The 17,118-nt window shown below is 49.0% G+C and overlaps 1 protein-coding gene across 2 annotated transcripts in view; it reads right to left on the bottom strand.

Annotated features, from left to right (window-relative positions):
- Window positions 1-15,959, bottom strand: part of Mlph (melanophilin) — a 35,256-nt gene extending 19,297 nt beyond the window's left edge. For both annotated transcript variants that reach the window (XM_021168811.2, XM_029478795.1), the window contains exons 1-5: window positions 15,823-15,959; window positions 9,134-9,267; window positions 2,901-3,122; window positions 2,668-2,780; window positions 834-937 (exon numbers count right to left, since the gene is read on the bottom strand). In XM_021168811.2, coding sequence (XP_021024470.1) covers window positions 834-937; window positions 2,668-2,780; window positions 2,901-3,122; window positions 9,134-9,243 — 549 coding nt within the window. In that variant the 5' untranslated portion in view covers window positions 9,244-9,267; window positions 15,823-15,959. The remainder of the gene's footprint in view (window positions 1-833; window positions 938-2,667; window positions 2,781-2,900; window positions 3,123-9,133; window positions 9,268-15,822) is intronic.
- Window positions 15,960-17,118: the final 1,159 nt, after the last annotated feature.

Raw genomic sequence — 17,118 nt, 5'->3', positions numbered from 1 at the left:
TTGCATGCTGTGAGCTCAGCAAATGGTGTGAATTGGATCCTGTGCAAAGGACGACTGTGTGCGTGCCTGGAGCGTTTCTCAGATCTGATTCTACAGCCCTGTCACCTTCAAAGGGTTCAGAGCACAACTCACACTTTTCAGCCTACTTCCCTCTCTCTGAATCATCATTACCATCCTGTCCCCAAACCAAAGCACTGACCTAGCCTGTCTCCACCACAGGAAGCCAAATGAGAAGAGCAACAACCACTTATAAAGACAAGACTTATAATCTGAAAGGTGCAAGGTCCGCTGCCATGCATGTCCCTTGAGCCATCTGGACACATGTCTGCCCTCCTGTACACTTTGTCACAGCACCTCGGTGTCCCAGAATGCCAGTCAGTCAGGACAGGCCTTGCAGTAGGTTTTGTCTATCTATATCCTTTTTTTTTTTTTTTTTTTTTTTTGAGCTCTGAGTGAACACTGAGCTCCCACACTTGGGAGCCAGGGGCTCAGAAGGGAGGGGCTCAGGAGGAAAGAGTTTAGGGATCAGGGAGAGGTTTAAGAAAGAGCTCAGGTGGGAGGGGCTTAGACAGAAGGATCTCAAGAGGGAGGGAATTGGGTAGGAGGGAGAAGCTCCGGAGGGAGGGGCTTAGGGAGGAGGGAGTCCCATGCTTAGGGATGAGGATCCACTGTGGACACAGGTTCCCAGGTGGGAATGGGGTGGGAGCAAGAGAGAAATGCAGATGCCTGTGTTATGGCATGTCTGGGAGAGATGTAAGGGAGATGGGGGGCATGAGGATGGGCAGGAGACCTATGGGATTTATGGAAACAGACAGTGCCTGGGCAGGACTTACTTTGCTGTTGAGGGGCTGGTCTCTGGCCTCTGTGTCCAGGTCTCCATCCTCATCCGTCTGCTCACTGTCTCCATTTCCTTCTTCCAAGCTTGGCTCAGATCCACCTGCAATTTACAGGTGTATGGCTCCACCCATAAAGGGCCAAAATGGGAGACCACTTAACTGTCTCTGGATTCATTTTTCCACTCACCTGCCAACTACTATCTGTGGAGGTTTGAATGAGAATGGCCCCCATAACTTCATATGTTGGAATACCCAGTGCCAGTTGGTGGAACTGTTTGGGAAGGATTAGGAGGCGTGGCTTTGGTGGAGGAGGTGTGTCAAGGGCTTTGAGGTTTCAAATAACTCCTACTATCCTTAGTTTCTCTCTCTCTCTCTCCCTGCCTCTTGCTTGTGAGTTCTCAGCTCTTGCCCTAGTGTCAAGCTTGCCTGCTTTTCTGCTTTTGTGATTCTCCATCATGATGGTCATGGACTCTGAACTGGCTGGTTTTGTGTGTCAGCTTGACACAGGCTGGAGTTATCACAGAGAAAGGAGCTTCAGTTGGGGAAATGCCTCCATGAGATCCAGCTGTGGGGCATTTTCTCAGTTGGTGATCAAGAGGGGAGGGCCCATTGTGGGTGGTGCCATCCCTGGGCTGGTAGTCTTGGTTCTATAAGAAAGCAAGATGAACAAGCCAGGAGAAGCAAGCCAGTAAGCAGCATCCCTCCATGACCTCTGCATCAGCTCCTGCTTCCTGACCTACCTGCTTTGAGTTCCAGTCCTGATTTTCTTTGGTGATGAACAGCAATGTGGAAGTGTAAACTGAATAAACCCTTTCCTCCCAAACTTGCATCTTGGTCATGATGTTTGTACAGGAATAGAAACCCTGACTAAGACAGACTCTAACCCTCTGAAACCACAAACCCCAAATAAAGTCTTCTATAAGATGGTGTCACTTCACAGCAATAGAAACTAAGACATCCTTCCCCCCTCTCCTTCCTGCCTTTCTTCTTTTTTCTATTTTTGAATCCTTCTACCCAGCCAGTCAGCCTGTTTACCACCATATACTGGCTCGTCTTTCTTTCCTATCCTTCTGTCTACCACTGACCCATCGATCCATCCAGAAACCCCACATAACATCTTCGTCACTTTCACAGCAGTGTACTGTTCCAAGGTGAGCCTGGGCTTGGTGTCTCAGGCTGTGTCCTAGGCTACAGCGGCCTTGGTCGCTTTACAAACCTTTCCATCCCTCATCCTGCCTGCCACTCCGCTGCCTACAAACAACCACCTGCTGGAGGGACAAAGGGACCAGCTTTCCGATCCTGTACGGCTGGGTTGCCGGGTTATGGGTCTGGGAGGCCCTCAGATCGACTCTGTCCTTCCCACTGCCACCCGTGCCTGCTCAGTCTGAGCCAGAGCCAGCAGATCAGCCTCAGCTGGCTTGCTGAGAATTCCTGCAAGGAAGTGCTTCAAAGTCGTTGTTTGTTGTCCCACAGCGCCACCTCCTGGTAGTAATGGCAGCAGTTTTGAAATTGGCAGGTAATAATGGCAGTCCGGAAGCTTTAATTCCCATAGTTCTCAAGATGGCCAAACTTCTGAAACTCTGTAAACTTCTAAGTGATTGACAGCTCCCTGGCCCTCAACTTGGTGTGCACACGCGCGCGCGCGCGCGGACACACACACACACACACACACACACACGACTTTAAATACTTGAGGATGTTTCCAGCAATCTGGTAACCCAGGGGTCTGGAACTACGTAAAGGGCACCAAACAGGCGCCACCCAACCCCATTCTAAGGGTTATTCAACTTAAAGCGCTCCTGGAACATCCCCAGACCAGCCCTCCCCTTACCTCCACCCTGCAGCCGCCCGCAGAGAGACCGGATCACTTTGGCACTCCCGAAACGCTTGAAGCGAGCCCTCACGTGCTGGTAGTACCACTCCAGGGAGCCGATCTTCACGACCCTGCGGGGAGATGGGTGCAGCCTGAGGCAGTGCCTCCCCCCCTCCCCCAGCCAGTCCCCTGAAAGGGACACACCAGGCTAAGACACCATTAGGGACGGGCTCTGCCTCCCCACCCCTCACCTGGCCAAGTGGCAGGGGTCGCAGAGCCAGCCCTGCTCTTCTGGGTGGGCGTGGCTGCAGCTTTTGCAGACGAAGAGGCTGCACTCTAGGCACTGTCGTCTGCTGTTCAGGAGCAGCCGGTAGGGCTGCAGGCAGCGGGCACAGTGGGTCTCATTCAGATGGGCTGTGTCCGACAGCAGCTCCCTCTTGGAGCTCTCCTTTTGTATTTTGCCCTTCAGCCCCCTTGGGGAAAAAATGGGATAAGAAATACATTAGACAGTTTGTTTCTACAACCGACCAGTGAATGCACGAAGTGTGAATGGACACAGACAGAGGGTCATTTCCATAGACAGAGGACAGTGGCTGAAGCTGAGTGAAAGCATCACAGGCTCAAGGCAGAGAGCCATCTTGCCCTCTTTTTGGAGGGGACAAAGAGGTTGGGCTTAAATCATTGGTAATTTGGGTAGGCTAGAGACGAAACCTATGATTTTTCACTGAAACGGCACAGCCCTTAAGCATGCCTGTGGCATTTATGATTGAACCCTGTGCTCTCTCTTGTGGGTAACAGAATCCCGAGGGCAAGGCCAGGTGATATTTCCTCAACAAGTGGTTTAGGGCGTCTTCCAGCAAGCACCAAGCCGAGGCCCAGGACTCTTCCTGCGGAGCTGCCGGGACTGAGTGCTTGGCTTGGAGAGGCTCCAGACAGGAATCACCCTGTACCCGGAAGTTCCAGGAGAAACCTGTTCTTCGAGACTATCCGGTTTGAAGTAACCCAGCTTCTGGGTGAGCCTGCCAACTGGAACCAGCTGCAAGGATGGAAAATGTCCCCCAGACCCTAATGAATGTACCCTTTCTGTTCCGAGTTTCACGGAGTATCTGCCAAACACAATATTTTTAGTTTTACATGGGATAACGGTAATCTGTCCTTAGTGAGGAAAATTAGCAAGACACGGGGTCCACTGTCTCCTGAGGACTTGCAAGGTTTTAGTTTCCATGGGGTGCAGGGAGGTGACATCTGGTGTGAAGTGGCAATGGCCCACTTCGATGGCCAACAAGGAAAAGAAGGGCGTGGATAGGAGAGAGAGACACACACATAGGGAGACAGAGTGGCAGAGACAGAGACACAGACACAGAATAGTCATAATTTTCAATGTTACATTGTTTTTTTAAATACATATTTTGAATTAAAATACAATGTATTGGGCTTCATCATGGTTTCTTCATTCTTCATTCGGGTCACAATGCTCTGCTCTCAGCTGCTTCCTTTCCCTTTCCTGGTTAGTCCCTACATACGCTTTCCTTTCCATGGAATCCATCACCCTTTCTACTTGCCACTTCACTTAAGAGCGCTTCCTCCAGCCAGCCAGGCATAGTGGCGCACACCTTTAATCCCAGCCCTTTGGGAGGCAGAGGCAGGCAGAACTCTAAGTTTGAGCCTGGTCTACAGAGCAAGGTCCAGGACAGTCAGAGCAACACAGAGAAATCTGGTCTCAAAAACAAAACAAAACAAAACAAAACCAAAAATAAATCGACCAACCAAACAAAAACACAAAACAAAACACCCCCCAAACCAACACAACAAGAAACCAAACCCCTCCCCCAAACAAATAAACAAACAAAAGTTCTATCTCTTCCTCCCCTCTCATGACCCCTTTTCTAGTTTTGTGACCTAGAAACACACCAACATAAACACACATAGATGCATAAAAATGTAAACTCTTGTCTTTCTCAGTCTGCCTGCTTTCACTTAACAAAGATTTATGGCTGCACCCATTTTTCTGCAAACAACATGATTTAAATTTTCTTCATGGCTGCATAAAATTCCATTGTGTAGATAACCACATATTCCTTATTGATTCATCTGTTGATGGTCATCTAGACTGGCTCCATTTTCTGGGTATTTCAAACACGGAAGCAGGCACACGGATGTGCGAGTGTTTCTGTGGTGCTGACTGAGAATCCTTTGGCTATGTGCCCAGGCAGGTCTGGCATAGCTAACTGAGATCTTTTTAAAGGAACCTCCATATTGGCTTCCACAGTGGCCACAACCAGTCTATGTTTATGCCAGCAGCAAACAAGGGCGCCTCTTCTCCACAGCCTTGCCAGAGCTTGCTGCCAGTTGTTTTTCTCAGTGGTAGCCATTCTGACTGGGATGAGATGGGATCTCAAAGCAGTTTTTGTTTGCATTTCCCTGATGCCCAAGGATTCGATCACCCTTTTGAAGTATCTACTGTGCTTACAGTTCCTTTGAGAGCTCTCTCTATAAAAAGCATTAGCCCACTTAGTGATCGCTGATTTGGTTTTTGGTATTTAATTTTTATAGTTCTTGTGATGTATTTTTATAACTATTCTATTCTATTCTATTCTATTCTATTCTATTCTATTCTATTCTATTCTATTTCCTATTTAGCTATGCTGTTAATCTCTTCCTGTCCCTAATCTATGGACTCGATTGTGTCTCAGGCAGGGACCTATAAGAAGAGGCACAGTGTCTACAGACTTGACTCCACCCACCATTTCAGACATGGGAACACATCATCACTGAATAGAAGTGACTAGCTACTTGTGCTGGCTAGTTTTTATGTCACCTTGACACCTGCTAGAGTTATCCGAAGAAATGGAACCTTAATTGCCTTCATAAGATCCAGCTGTGGGGCACTTTCTTAATTAGTGATTGAAACGGGAGGGCCCAGCCCATTGTGGGTGCCACAATCCCTGGGATGGTGGTCCTGGGTTCTATAAGAAAGCAGGCTGATCAAGGTATGGGGATCAAGCCAGTAAGCGACACCTCTTTCTCTCCATGGTTTCTGCATCAGTTCCTGCCTCCAGGCTCCTGCCTTGTTTGAGTTCTTGTCCTGACTTTCTTCAGTGATGAACAGTGCTTCAGAATTGTAGGCCAAGTTAACTCTTTCCCCCTTAATTACTTTTGTCGTGGTGTTGCACCAAGCAATAGAAACCTTAAGACAAATTGTTACCAGGAGTGAGGTATTGCATTTCTGTGACAGACCTGGCCATGTTTTGGGGAAGTCTGGGGAGGGGCTTTGGAACTAAAAGCCACTGACTGTTGAAAATTCATCGAGCTTTTCTGTAGGAGCTTGGAAGTACGAGTGTTGTAGGGAAATGCAGAAAACTGAGGCCAGGGCTAATGTTGAAGGAAATGCAGAAGATGGTGGTCTGCCTTGTGAAATTTCACGGGGACGTTTAAAGACTACTGGGGGCCATTTATTCTTTTGAATTAAGATTACGTGGTTCTGGTTAGCTGGAACTAAGAATGAACTATGATTAACAAGATAGCAGAACTACTGAAACCTTGCTTTGCTGGGATACTTGATGCTGGTCAGCTGGAACTGATAAATTAGCAATGATTAAGAGGAGACTAGCATTGTTGCCGTGAAATCTGCTGGGGGAGTGTTTCCAGAGAGTCAGCATGCAAAGGCTGTGCTCCAGAGTCAGCCAAGGTTTTGCCTTGCACGGGCAGCTGAACTCCATGACTGAAGAGGGAATCCACGGCTAGACCAGATAATGGTAATGAGTCACTTGAAGGAAGGAATTGTGACCCTCAGAGTCTGCCTTAGGAGGCAGCAGAAAGGAAAGAGTAAGGGGTGGAGGCGGAGACTTGAAGGTAGGAGGTAAGGAACCCTTGTCAGGGATGTGAGGAAACGGGTGTGGCAGCCTTCCTGAAGACTCTGGGAAAGGAGTGGTCAAAGTGGAAAAGAAACTGCTGGGGAGGATGTAGTGTGTGTGTGTGTGTGGGGGGGGGGCATGTGTGAATGCAGGAGACAGAGGCAAAGTAAAATCCCGCTGGCATCTCACACCAATGCTAACCTCCACCCTGGCAGACAGTTGACTTCCTCTGTTAGCCATTGCTCTTTGCTGCCCTGGCTCCTATTGTCCGCAGGGATGATGGACCAGACTTCATTTTTCTTAGTTTTCTCTTGAGTTTTAATTTTATTTCAAGAGTATGTCTGCTTTTTATCTCAGTGGCCGTCTGTGTACCATGTGCATATGTCTGGTACCCATGAAGGCCAGAAGAAGAGGGCTTTGGTGCCCCTGGAACTGGAGCTACAGATGGTTGTGAACCATATCGTGGGTCCTGGGAATCAAACCCAGTTCCTCTAGAAGAGCAATAAGTGCTCTTAACCACAGAGCCACCGCTCCTGCCCCTTCTGCTGATTTAAAAAAAATTATTTATTTCATGTATGTGAGTACACTGTCACTGTCTTCAGACAGACACACCAGAAGAGGGCATTAGATCCCCGTTAGTGACAGTTGTAAGCCACCATGTGGTTGCTGGGAATTGAACTCAGGACCTCTGGAAGAGCAGTCAGTGCTTTTAACCGCTGAGCCATCTCTCCAGCCCCCTTCTGCTGCTGATTTTTAAATATGCCCATTTGTCTGTCTGTGTCTCATGATGACAAGTCTTTCATGGATTATCTCAGGAATTCCTGTGTATTTGCAGAGATCAAAACTGTACACTACCACCTATTTGCCTTTCTGGGAAGGTTAGCAGGTCTAATATTTGGTTATTGGGCGGCACCATTGGACAGGATGTATCATTTAAGTGTACTGCAGTTACTCCCTTCCCAAGAACCTGAGTCACGGAGGCTGGCTGCTCTTTGTGAGTTTTGGGACCATCCAGTGATTTCGGTCACAGCATCAACTGAGCGTTGGACCTGACACACAAAGCAAGAGATGTTGAGAGGAATTCCAATATTCATGCACAAGACAAGGCAGTGCACAGGCTCCCAGTCCTGCTGAGGTCTCCTTTGTACATAGTACCAGGTAACTCAGGTCCAGGATGGGGGTGTCCCAGGAAGGAGGAGCTCACAAGTGGAGACTTAGCTGGCTGTTCTCACCAAGGTTTGCTTTGGCAATGTTATGTTTGTGTAGTATAAAAATAATAACAAGTGATTATATTTTCTCTGCTCAAAGCTTTTTAAAGACCCAGGTGACTCATGCAAATATGGAATGCATGGAAGATAAGAGACACACCTCTGGAATTCTCTCTGGGTTTAGGAAAGTGGGACAAGGGGACCTAACTGCAAAGGTCAGAGGGGCATGGCTGGGAGACATCAGATTGTGGAAGGCCATGGAATTAAGCAGCCAGCTCCTACAACAAGCTTTAGAGGAAAGAGAGAGGGAGAGCAGTGCGTGTCCCTCTGTGTGTTGTGTATGTGTTGTGTGTAGTGTGATGTGTGTATGTGGCGTGTGTATATATGTGGTGTGTGTGTGTGTGTGTGTAGCTTACAGACTAGAGCAGACTAAAAAGATAGACAATTGAGCGGGGCATCCTGTAATTCCATCACTGAGGAGTCTGAGGCAGGAGGACCCTGAGCTTCATGCTGGCTTGAGCTACGTGGTGAGACCACCACCAGAAGTAAGAGAAGCAGAAGAGGAGCAAGAGGAGCAGGAAAGGAAAAGGAGGCAGGGAGGGAGAAGAAGGGAAAAAAGGAAGGAAGGAGGAGGGAGAAGAGGACGATGAGGAAGAAGAGGAGGATGGAGAAAATAAATCACCAAATACAATGTCTGGCCCTTATTTGAAGATGGGACCCTCTTACACCATTCTTCCCTCCCAGCCTTGAATTCTGGGGTTCAATGAGCTGCGCTTCCCAACCTTGAGACCTCCACATCTTCACCCCCAGAGCCCATGTGTCTAACCCGTTCGTTCTTCCGGCTTGCCTTTAGTTACCTTCCTTTGCTCAGAGTCTCTGCCTCACTTCTCCAAACACCGACCCAACCCACAAAAGACACAGAGGGAAGAGAACAGGCACCAGACAGGCCAATTGCCTTTCCTTGTGGGAAGAGACAGAAATGAGGCAGAGGGAGGTGTAAGCAATGAGGTAAACCAAGGTAGATCTTGGTTCGGGAGTTGGGGAGAGTGAGGAGCACTAGCTGGGCTCATCCAGGAAGAGGGGTGCTCCTCTAATCACTGAACAGGATGGACACCAACCTCTGCCTGAATCCCTGCAGAGCCAAACCTCATTCACCAAGTAACACTGTTAGCTTTTCTCTCTTCAAGGTGGGGCCTCAGGACCACATGACTCATGAGACAACTCCCAGAAGTGGAGTTGAGTCCAAAGGCGCTCTTCAGAAAACAGAAAACCTCATTCCATAACGAGGAAGCCAAAGCTTGAAAGGGAAGCCACTTCCCAGATCATGGCATCCCATCCACTCTGGCCACACACCCACCTATGACACCAGAGGTGACAGCCGCTTGGGACATCAGAGGGCCTGAACTCCAGCCAGACACTTACTGGAGTCTTTCTTCCTCTCGCCTCCTGAGGTCGAAGTCCCGCTGAACCACTGCCCACACGTGCTCAGCCTCCTCGTCTGTGAGCGTGGAAAGGTCCAACCTTTTCCCCATCTCTGCGCCTCATCCAGGCCACACCTAGAAAGTCACAGGGCCACAGGCGATCAACTCCAGGAAGCCCCCGGGACACCAAATAAGCCACAGAGTATGGGGCAGATCAGCAAATCCACCCACAGAGATGTACTGGGCCAAATAGTTTTTTTTTAAACCTATGAATACCAGTCTGGGGGCTAGGGCCATTTAATAAATTTTGAACAGTTAAATGAATGGAAGTAGATATGTAAGTTAGTTCTTGCCCCCAGGGTATGCATACAGCCATCCTTACACTTCTACTGTAAGATGTGCGCCTCATCACATTTGCTCATAAAAGAGAAAATCGTGTCTAAACCCACCCCAGCTCATAGAACAAGGGTATTTCAGAGACTGGCTCTGTATGTAGGCATGATGGCTACTCCGCTGTCATGTGCTGGATTTAGAGTTATCTAGATGATACACCTCTGGGTATAAATACAAGAGATCTGGATGGGGAGGAAAGACCCACCCTGAATGTGAGCAACACCATCCCTCAGGCTAGGATCCCTTGCTGAAGAAAAAGGATAGAAGAGAAAGAGCCAAGAACCAGCATTCATCTCTCTCTGCTTCATGACTGTGGAGTTGATGTGGCCATCTGCCTCATGCTCCTGCCACTGTGCTTGTCACCCATGTCTTCTGTGTGACAAAGAGCAATCTTTACCTCCTTAGGTTGGCTTTGACAAGCATTTTGTCATAGCTACCAGGAAAGTAGCCAACACTGTAGTCAAAGAAAGGTTGGAGATGATCCCTTACTATCTGAAAGGTTTACAGCCTTCCAGTGTTGGGGCTTCTTGCTTAGGGATGTCACATGGTAGAAAGACCCCTGGGAATGTCAAACTAGCACAATGCCAAATGTGCTTGCTCCAGGAATATTCATGCACAGCCCATGGTGACACTACAGGAAGAAATACCTGCATGGCTAAGATGGTTAGGGGCTGCACACTTTGCTCACTGGGAAAGGTCAGCTGAGGGGACTGCCCAGTGGGAATTCCTGTGCCCAGTGACTGTTAAGGTCACCCAACAATGTCAATAGCCAGCACTCTCAAGGGCTCTGAACGGTTCAGTTGAAATCAGAGCATTGAGCCCCTGAGTATACTGGTGTACAGTGATTCTAGATGACTCAACAGCATGGATATCCACTGGATTTTTATTGATGAGTTAATTGTATTAAGGTATAGTCTTGCTGAATAACTCAGACTGGAATGAAACTCTCAATCCTCCTGCCTCAACCTCCTGAGTTTTGACATTATCTATTTGCACCTTCACATGGACTCAGGCTTCATATTTTGAAGTTCTCCAAACCCAACATCCTTGTTCATGTCAATGTCAGAGAACACAGAAAGAAAAATTCAGATATCAGAAGGAAAAATGGCAGAACCTGGTGACTTCATTTCTCTAAGTGTTGTCCGTACTGACAACTTCCTTTAGAAGGTGGTTAGGATAAAGATCACCAAGCTCTGCCCAACCCTGAAGACTTTGGGAAGTTCATCAGGCAGGTTCTGTGCATGTTAGAGTGGACTAGCTGGTCCAGGGATCCCTGTGGGTGGCAATACTGTGGGCAGAGAGGGGGGAAGGGATTAGTCACTAACAGCTTTGATCTGTATGCTCTGTAGGGTGGGCAGTGGGTGTGAGGCAGGCCAACGAAAGTCATGGTGTAGATGAGCAGAGGAAGATAGGCTCTCTTATTGAGTTTTGTACAGAGATGTCCCATGGTTCTCACAGGGCATATTGATGTGACATTACATCTGGGTATAAAACTAGAGGCATCATTGGCAATGGAGGACCTTCCCTCATGCATCCTCACTGAGAACATAGCACAGCACCACCTCCCAATGGAGGGCTTCTGACCACATAGTGAGCTCTATTCTTTTGCTGGTCACTCCCTACAGCCACCCTTCTTAAGTTTCTTCATCCTTCTCAGTGGTCAGTGAGGTTATGGATGCTAATGTTAAGCTCCCTGGGGACAGCAACTCTGTTTGACCCTGGTATATAGATAGGTTCTTTCTATGCTCCTCACTGTTTGCAGCTGGTCATGCAGGACAGCTGATAGGTGACTCCTAGTCCAGCGGCTCCAGAAACCATGTGGTCCTAGGAAGGACAGAGTTTAGATGCTAGAAAGACCTGCTTTGGGAGGCTGCAAGTTGACTAGCACTGAGAGACTCCAGCAAGTCTTCCCTGAGGATTTGACTTAATTTCTTGGGAACATGGAGAAGGGGATCAGTCAGGTACTCTTATGAGGAGCATAGAAAGGACCTATGTTCCAGGGTCATACAGAGTTGCTGTCCCCAGGGAGCTTAACAGTGACATAACCTCACTGACCACTAAGAAGGATGAAGAAACTTTAGAAGGGTGGAAATAGGGAGTAACCAGCAAAGGAATAGAGCCCACTGTGTAGTCAGAGAAGCCTTCCTTTGGGAGTTGGTGCCATGTTATCAGTAAAGATACATGAGGGAAAGTCCTCCATTGTCAATGAAGATACATTCCTGCAAACCTGGAAGTCTCTAACTTGCTTTCCATTTCCGAGATTCACCTTCTACAGTCACCAGTCAGAAGCAGTCAGTACGAATGTTTGAGAAGAACTGGCTCTGTGTCAGAGAAGTACTTTAATTTGGCCACATGGAGGTTAATTGTGGCTCCTAGCCTCTGCACTCATTAGCCTGAGGCAGGAGGATCTCTGCTTGGAGTTTAGCTTGGGTTACATAGTGAGATCATATCTCAAGAACAATTTCACAATTAACAACAAGAAAGGCTATGATGATTAATCCTCATTATCAAGCCTGACTTGATTCAGGATCACCTAGGAGATACGCCTCTGTGCAGGTCTGTGAGTGCATTTTCGGAGAGGTTTAATTGGGAAAGGAAGACTCACCCTGAATGTGGGGACCACCATCCCATGGGTTGGGGTCATTAAAGGAGAAGCTGAGCTGAGTGCCTGCACTCATCCCTTCTTCTTGGTTTTGGGTATAGTGTGACCAGCTGCCTCAGGCTCCTGCTGCCACAGCCTGAGTCCGGAATCACCACCCTGCCTTCCCCACTATGACTGCCTCCTAAAACTGTGGGCGAAAAGAAACCCTTCCTTCAGTGGCTTTTGTCAGGTATTTTCTTTTTCTATGGTAGGGAGAAAAGTGAAATAATAACAGGTTAATAACGATAAGTTAATAACATCCAGGCAGATGCTATTAAAGTGAATTTCCAGAGTCCACCGCTGCCAACCAGCATAGCCCCTAACATTGTGTGCCTTCAAATCGGTGAAAGATAACTTCTCCCTAACATTTTGATCACCCCTTAATATTTCCAACCTGGAGCACAGTGATAATTTTGAGGAATGCATTCAGAGGGTGCCTCGGGGTGGGGAAGAAAGTGTCACAGGAGCCGGCGCACTCCCCAGCCTCCACCCTCAAGACACGTGGTGTCTGGCTTCTAAAGAACAGAACAAGAAGTTCTTATTTGATGGGTGACTGGGGCTCATTCATCCCGAATTCTTGTCGTTTTAGAGCAAGTGCCTTGCCGGGACTCGGAGTCACTCAGGCCCTATTCTTGGAGCAGATGAGCAGTGTGACTCTCAGCTGAGGGCTCTCACCCTTTCACCTCCTGAAGTAGAAATCAAAGTCCGTCCGTGGGCGCTTGCATCCTGAGTGTGAAGGAAAAGCCAAAGGAGAAGCTGCCTCCTTTCTCATCCTCAAAGCTGGACTTGACAAATCATTTTTTAAATTTCTAGTTTTTGAGGTTCATCAAGGAATCCTCATGAATATTTGTCATTATACACATGAAGAATTGGCTTGATGACAGTATTTTAAGATGCACAGGATGTTAGTAGCATTTTGAGAACATGTTGATGGCTTCACTGTCCAACCCAGTCCAGCATAGGATGTGCTCAGTTGAAGTAGGTGAAAGGCTAGCCCCTTGGCCAGGCATGGTCCGCAGCCTCCAGCAAGCCAGTGCTCCCCGCCATCCCTGCCTTGCTTGCTCCTCACCAATAGGTCTGCTTTTGCAAATTTGTTCTCAAAACAGTGAAGGGCAGTGGATGTGCCTGACACTGGAAGGCTTGGGGCTGCCCCATGTCTGGCCAGGAAGGGGAGGTGGGTACTTGTTAGGGCAGGGCAATGCCTCCAGGCTCTGACTGTTCCTTGTCTGTGCTGATAACCCAGTCACGAGCTTCCTGAGCCCCAAAGCACTCACAAGTTCTCTTTGCTCCACTGCTCAGCTTTAATCCTGTTTCAAACCTCAGAGATGCCAGCTGTCACCAGTTACTTAGTGATTATAATGGGGAACAGGGAGGCATCAGACAGAGTGGCCAGCAGGAAGGAGAGAGAAGAACTAAGAGGGACCGCTCAGACCTGACTGTAGAGTTTCAAGGGACTGCCGTCTTTATGTATTAAAGGTTTGAATTAACCCTTAGGCCACACTAAAGAGAAACTTGTAGATAAAGCCCTGGTTTATCTCCTTTTAGGGCCAACTGACCCGGAACCTAGTGCATCTGTGATGGTGAGCAAACATACTGGGGAACAACTCATCGATGCCAGCTAGCTGGCATCATTAGCCCCTGACGGGGCTAGGCAAGTCCTGCTGGTAAAGGTGTAAACAGAGGTGTCAACTATGACTCCTTTGGAGCTGACTCCAGAGCTTCTGGGTGTGGTTATGTGTGTGTGTAGATAGGGTTTGCACCACAGGGGTACTGGGGCCTCAGACTCCAGAAGAAGGATGAACACACTGCCATGCAGAAGCACCCCCTTCCCCGACAGATGTGCCAGGTGCTACCATGGAGCTCTGGAAAGGCTCCTGCAAGCCAGACTGCCTGGTATCGCTTCTAGCTTGATCTCTTCACCCTCATTGGCTCTGGCCATCGGTTCTGACCTACATGCAAGGCTTCCACTCCAGGCTGTGGCAAGAACTGAACCAGGTGCAGCTACAGAGCCTGCAGCTGGGCTTCCAAACCAATTCAGGCATAGGCAGCTTGGGTGCTTCAGGTCTCTCCTGCTCTCAAGATCTCAGTGTCTACTGTGAGAGGTTGGGGCCCATGGGTGATCCTGCCACACTGTCAGCTGGCATATGCTGAGTTGTCCCTCAGTTTGTTTGCTCACAGTCACTGATGTGCCAGGTTCTGGGACAGGTGGCACTAGAAACAGATAAGCCGGCCTTTATCTACAAAGGTCTCTGGTCATCTCTAGCCCAGTATGATGCTGGGATCTTAGACTTAAGAGGCACCATGGTGGTAGGGTACAGGGTACATACATGTTAGGGATGTGTGTGTCTTCTTTCAGAAGTCGCTTTTGAAAAGAACAAGACAGTGAGCCCTAAAAGGTGCTTTGACTGCATGGCCAGCGCACATGGGCGTCCTGCATCCATACTGAGGGAAGGGAATGGTATCATTAGCCTACAGGCTCTTTACCCCTCCCTGACCTCCCCCTCCCCCAGTGCCCCCTCCTTGACCTTCCCCTCCCCCAGTGCTCCCTCCCCAACCTCCCTCCTCCTCTAGTGCTCAGCAGCTTTTCAGAGTCACTAATGCATCAGGGTGACCCACCAGCTTCTTATGCTTGTGCCTGGACCAGGTTCCAAGTCCTGTAAGGCACCTGCCCTGGTACCCACTTTGGAGATGGGGCACTGATGCTGGGTGAGATGGAAGAGCTCACCTCCCCACCTTGCCTGGTGATGCTCTGATTCTAAGAAGTGACACCTTGGAGACCTGGGGCTGGAGGGGTGATGCTCGTGGCCAGGAAAGCTGTTGCCGTGTCTTACTAAGGCCTTGTAATTAGTTGGGAGATGGGTGTGTGTTAAATGACACACATCTGGGCCAGGGAGCCATCAGGCTCAGGGGTGCACCAACTTCAATGCCCAGCTACCCCTGGTCTTTAGCCCATCCCTTTTCCTGAGACTTGTACCTGGGTATCTAGGGAAGTCTTGAACCCTGGTTATCACTCAAAGCCCTCAGAAGGAAACAAGAGCAATCCTTGTGGCATAGAAATAGAACAGACAACAGCACCAACCCATTTCAGATGAAAGCAAAAACTGTGTTTTTAGTTCAGGTCAGTAGGACATAGGTGTGTGCTCTGTGAAATCTTCCTGCATCTGTGAGACTCAGCTCTCTCCCAGGCTTGGACACAGTGGGGGTGACACCCGAGATGTTAACACCTTTCCTCTCACATCTTCATAATAAGAAGGAGGGCCTAGAGGACCTATGGTCCAACAGCAACAACAACAACAACAACAACAACATGATTCCACTAAGTCTGGAGGAGGGCAAGTGCCTCCTTCATGCACCTATCTGCTTTCTTCTTGCTCCCAGAAGACTAGCTGGGCAGCCAGGAGGAAGTTTCTTTACAAATAACATCTCACCCTGGGCTCCGCTCCAAGTCTCCCGAAGGCACCAGCTTTTAGCTCAAAGGAAGCTTTTAATTAAAACCAACTGTTTAGCCCCAAATGGGCTCCCCAAGGATTTAGCCCATTGTGTTTAAGGCATCCAGAAGAAGCCCAGAGTTCAGAAGTAAGGTGTCGCTGCACCCTCCCTGAGCCAGATTCCCTCTTCTGGGAGTTCTGTAAGCCCCAGGTCCTTGGTGCACTCACCAGCCGCTCTCCTGGGAATGCCCAGCCTGTAGCTCTGGCTCCGTGGGTCCTGGCCTCTGCTCCTTTCTCTTAGCTCCTGAGAGAGAAACCCCAGGCACCGAGCGAGGCCAGTGTCAGGGTGCACTGAGCTAGACAGAGCTGTGTGTGGGGATCCAGGCAGCTGTGGCGCCGGTCCTGCCCAACTTGCTGCTCAGATCACGTGGGCTACTCCTGACCCGCCCAGCTCCGGTATCGATGTGCACCCCAGGGTGCCTGGACAGGCCAAGAGCAGAGCGGACACCAGTGGCCCTCCTGGGAGGCGCTGAAGTGGGTGTGGAGGGCAAGCCACCTTGTCCCCAAGCCGGTTGAGAGCAGAACACGCGTTGGAGTTGTGCGCTCGTTTCCACCACTGGGTTCTGGTCCCCCAAAGGAGGGATCTGCTGGCAAACCACATCCTCTGAGAATGCCGCACCTCCGCAAATACCCATTTTAACTCTTTACTTGGCTTCACAGACAGGGAAACTGAGGATCAGAAAAGCGCCCTACCCAAAGTCACCAACTTCTTAGTGAGACTTTGAGCCCAGGTTTCCAGCTGGAGTCGCTGTCCCCCAGGCCCTCAGATGGACTCACAAGCGCCCCCCCCCGCCCCCGCCCCCCAGTCCGGCCAAGGTCTTGACTACTGAAAACAGTCCAGTAGGTCTGTGGTCTGAGAAGCTCCACCCAGAGATCTGCCCTGGATGTTGAAAGAACATCCCCCCATGCTGCAGCATAAGAGCACCCTGACCCCTTCCCTATGGCTATATTTAAAAACCGAACAAACAAAAATTCACTTAGCCAAGTGTGTACTAGTTCACACACAAAATCCCAACACTTGGGAGGCTGAAGCAGGAGGATTGCTGAAAGTTTCAGACAAACCTGTGCTAGTATTGAGTTCCAGCCAGGCCAGCCTGAGCTACAGAGAGAGGCCTCTACTCTTTGAGGACAACTTTTACAACTCAGTGCTGGCATCTGCAACATAGAGACAGGGACGTAAATAATAAATAGCTCCAGGGTGGACAGATGTGATAGTAGCATTTATTCCCTGTCGGCAGGAGAGGAAAGGGAACCTTAGAAGACATGCTTTGGGTCATCTGCAGATGTGTGTGTGTGTGTGTGTGTGTATGTATGACTGAATATGTGATTGTGTATGTGCATACGACTGAGTATATGACTCTCTCTGTGTGTGCATATGACTATGTGATTCTCTGTGTATGTGTGCATGACTGAGTGTGTGAGTCTCTCTGTGTGTGCATATGACTATGTGATTCTCTGTGTATG

The sequence above is a fragment of the Mus caroli genome, chromosome 1, assembly GCF_900094665.2.
Source record: "Mus caroli chromosome 1, CAROLI_EIJ_v1.1, whole genome shotgun sequence".
NCBI lineage: Eukaryota > Metazoa > Chordata > Mammalia > Rodentia > Muridae > Mus > Mus caroli.
Note: the sequence above shows the minus strand (reverse complement) of the source record. Positions and strands in the feature narration are given on the sequence as shown.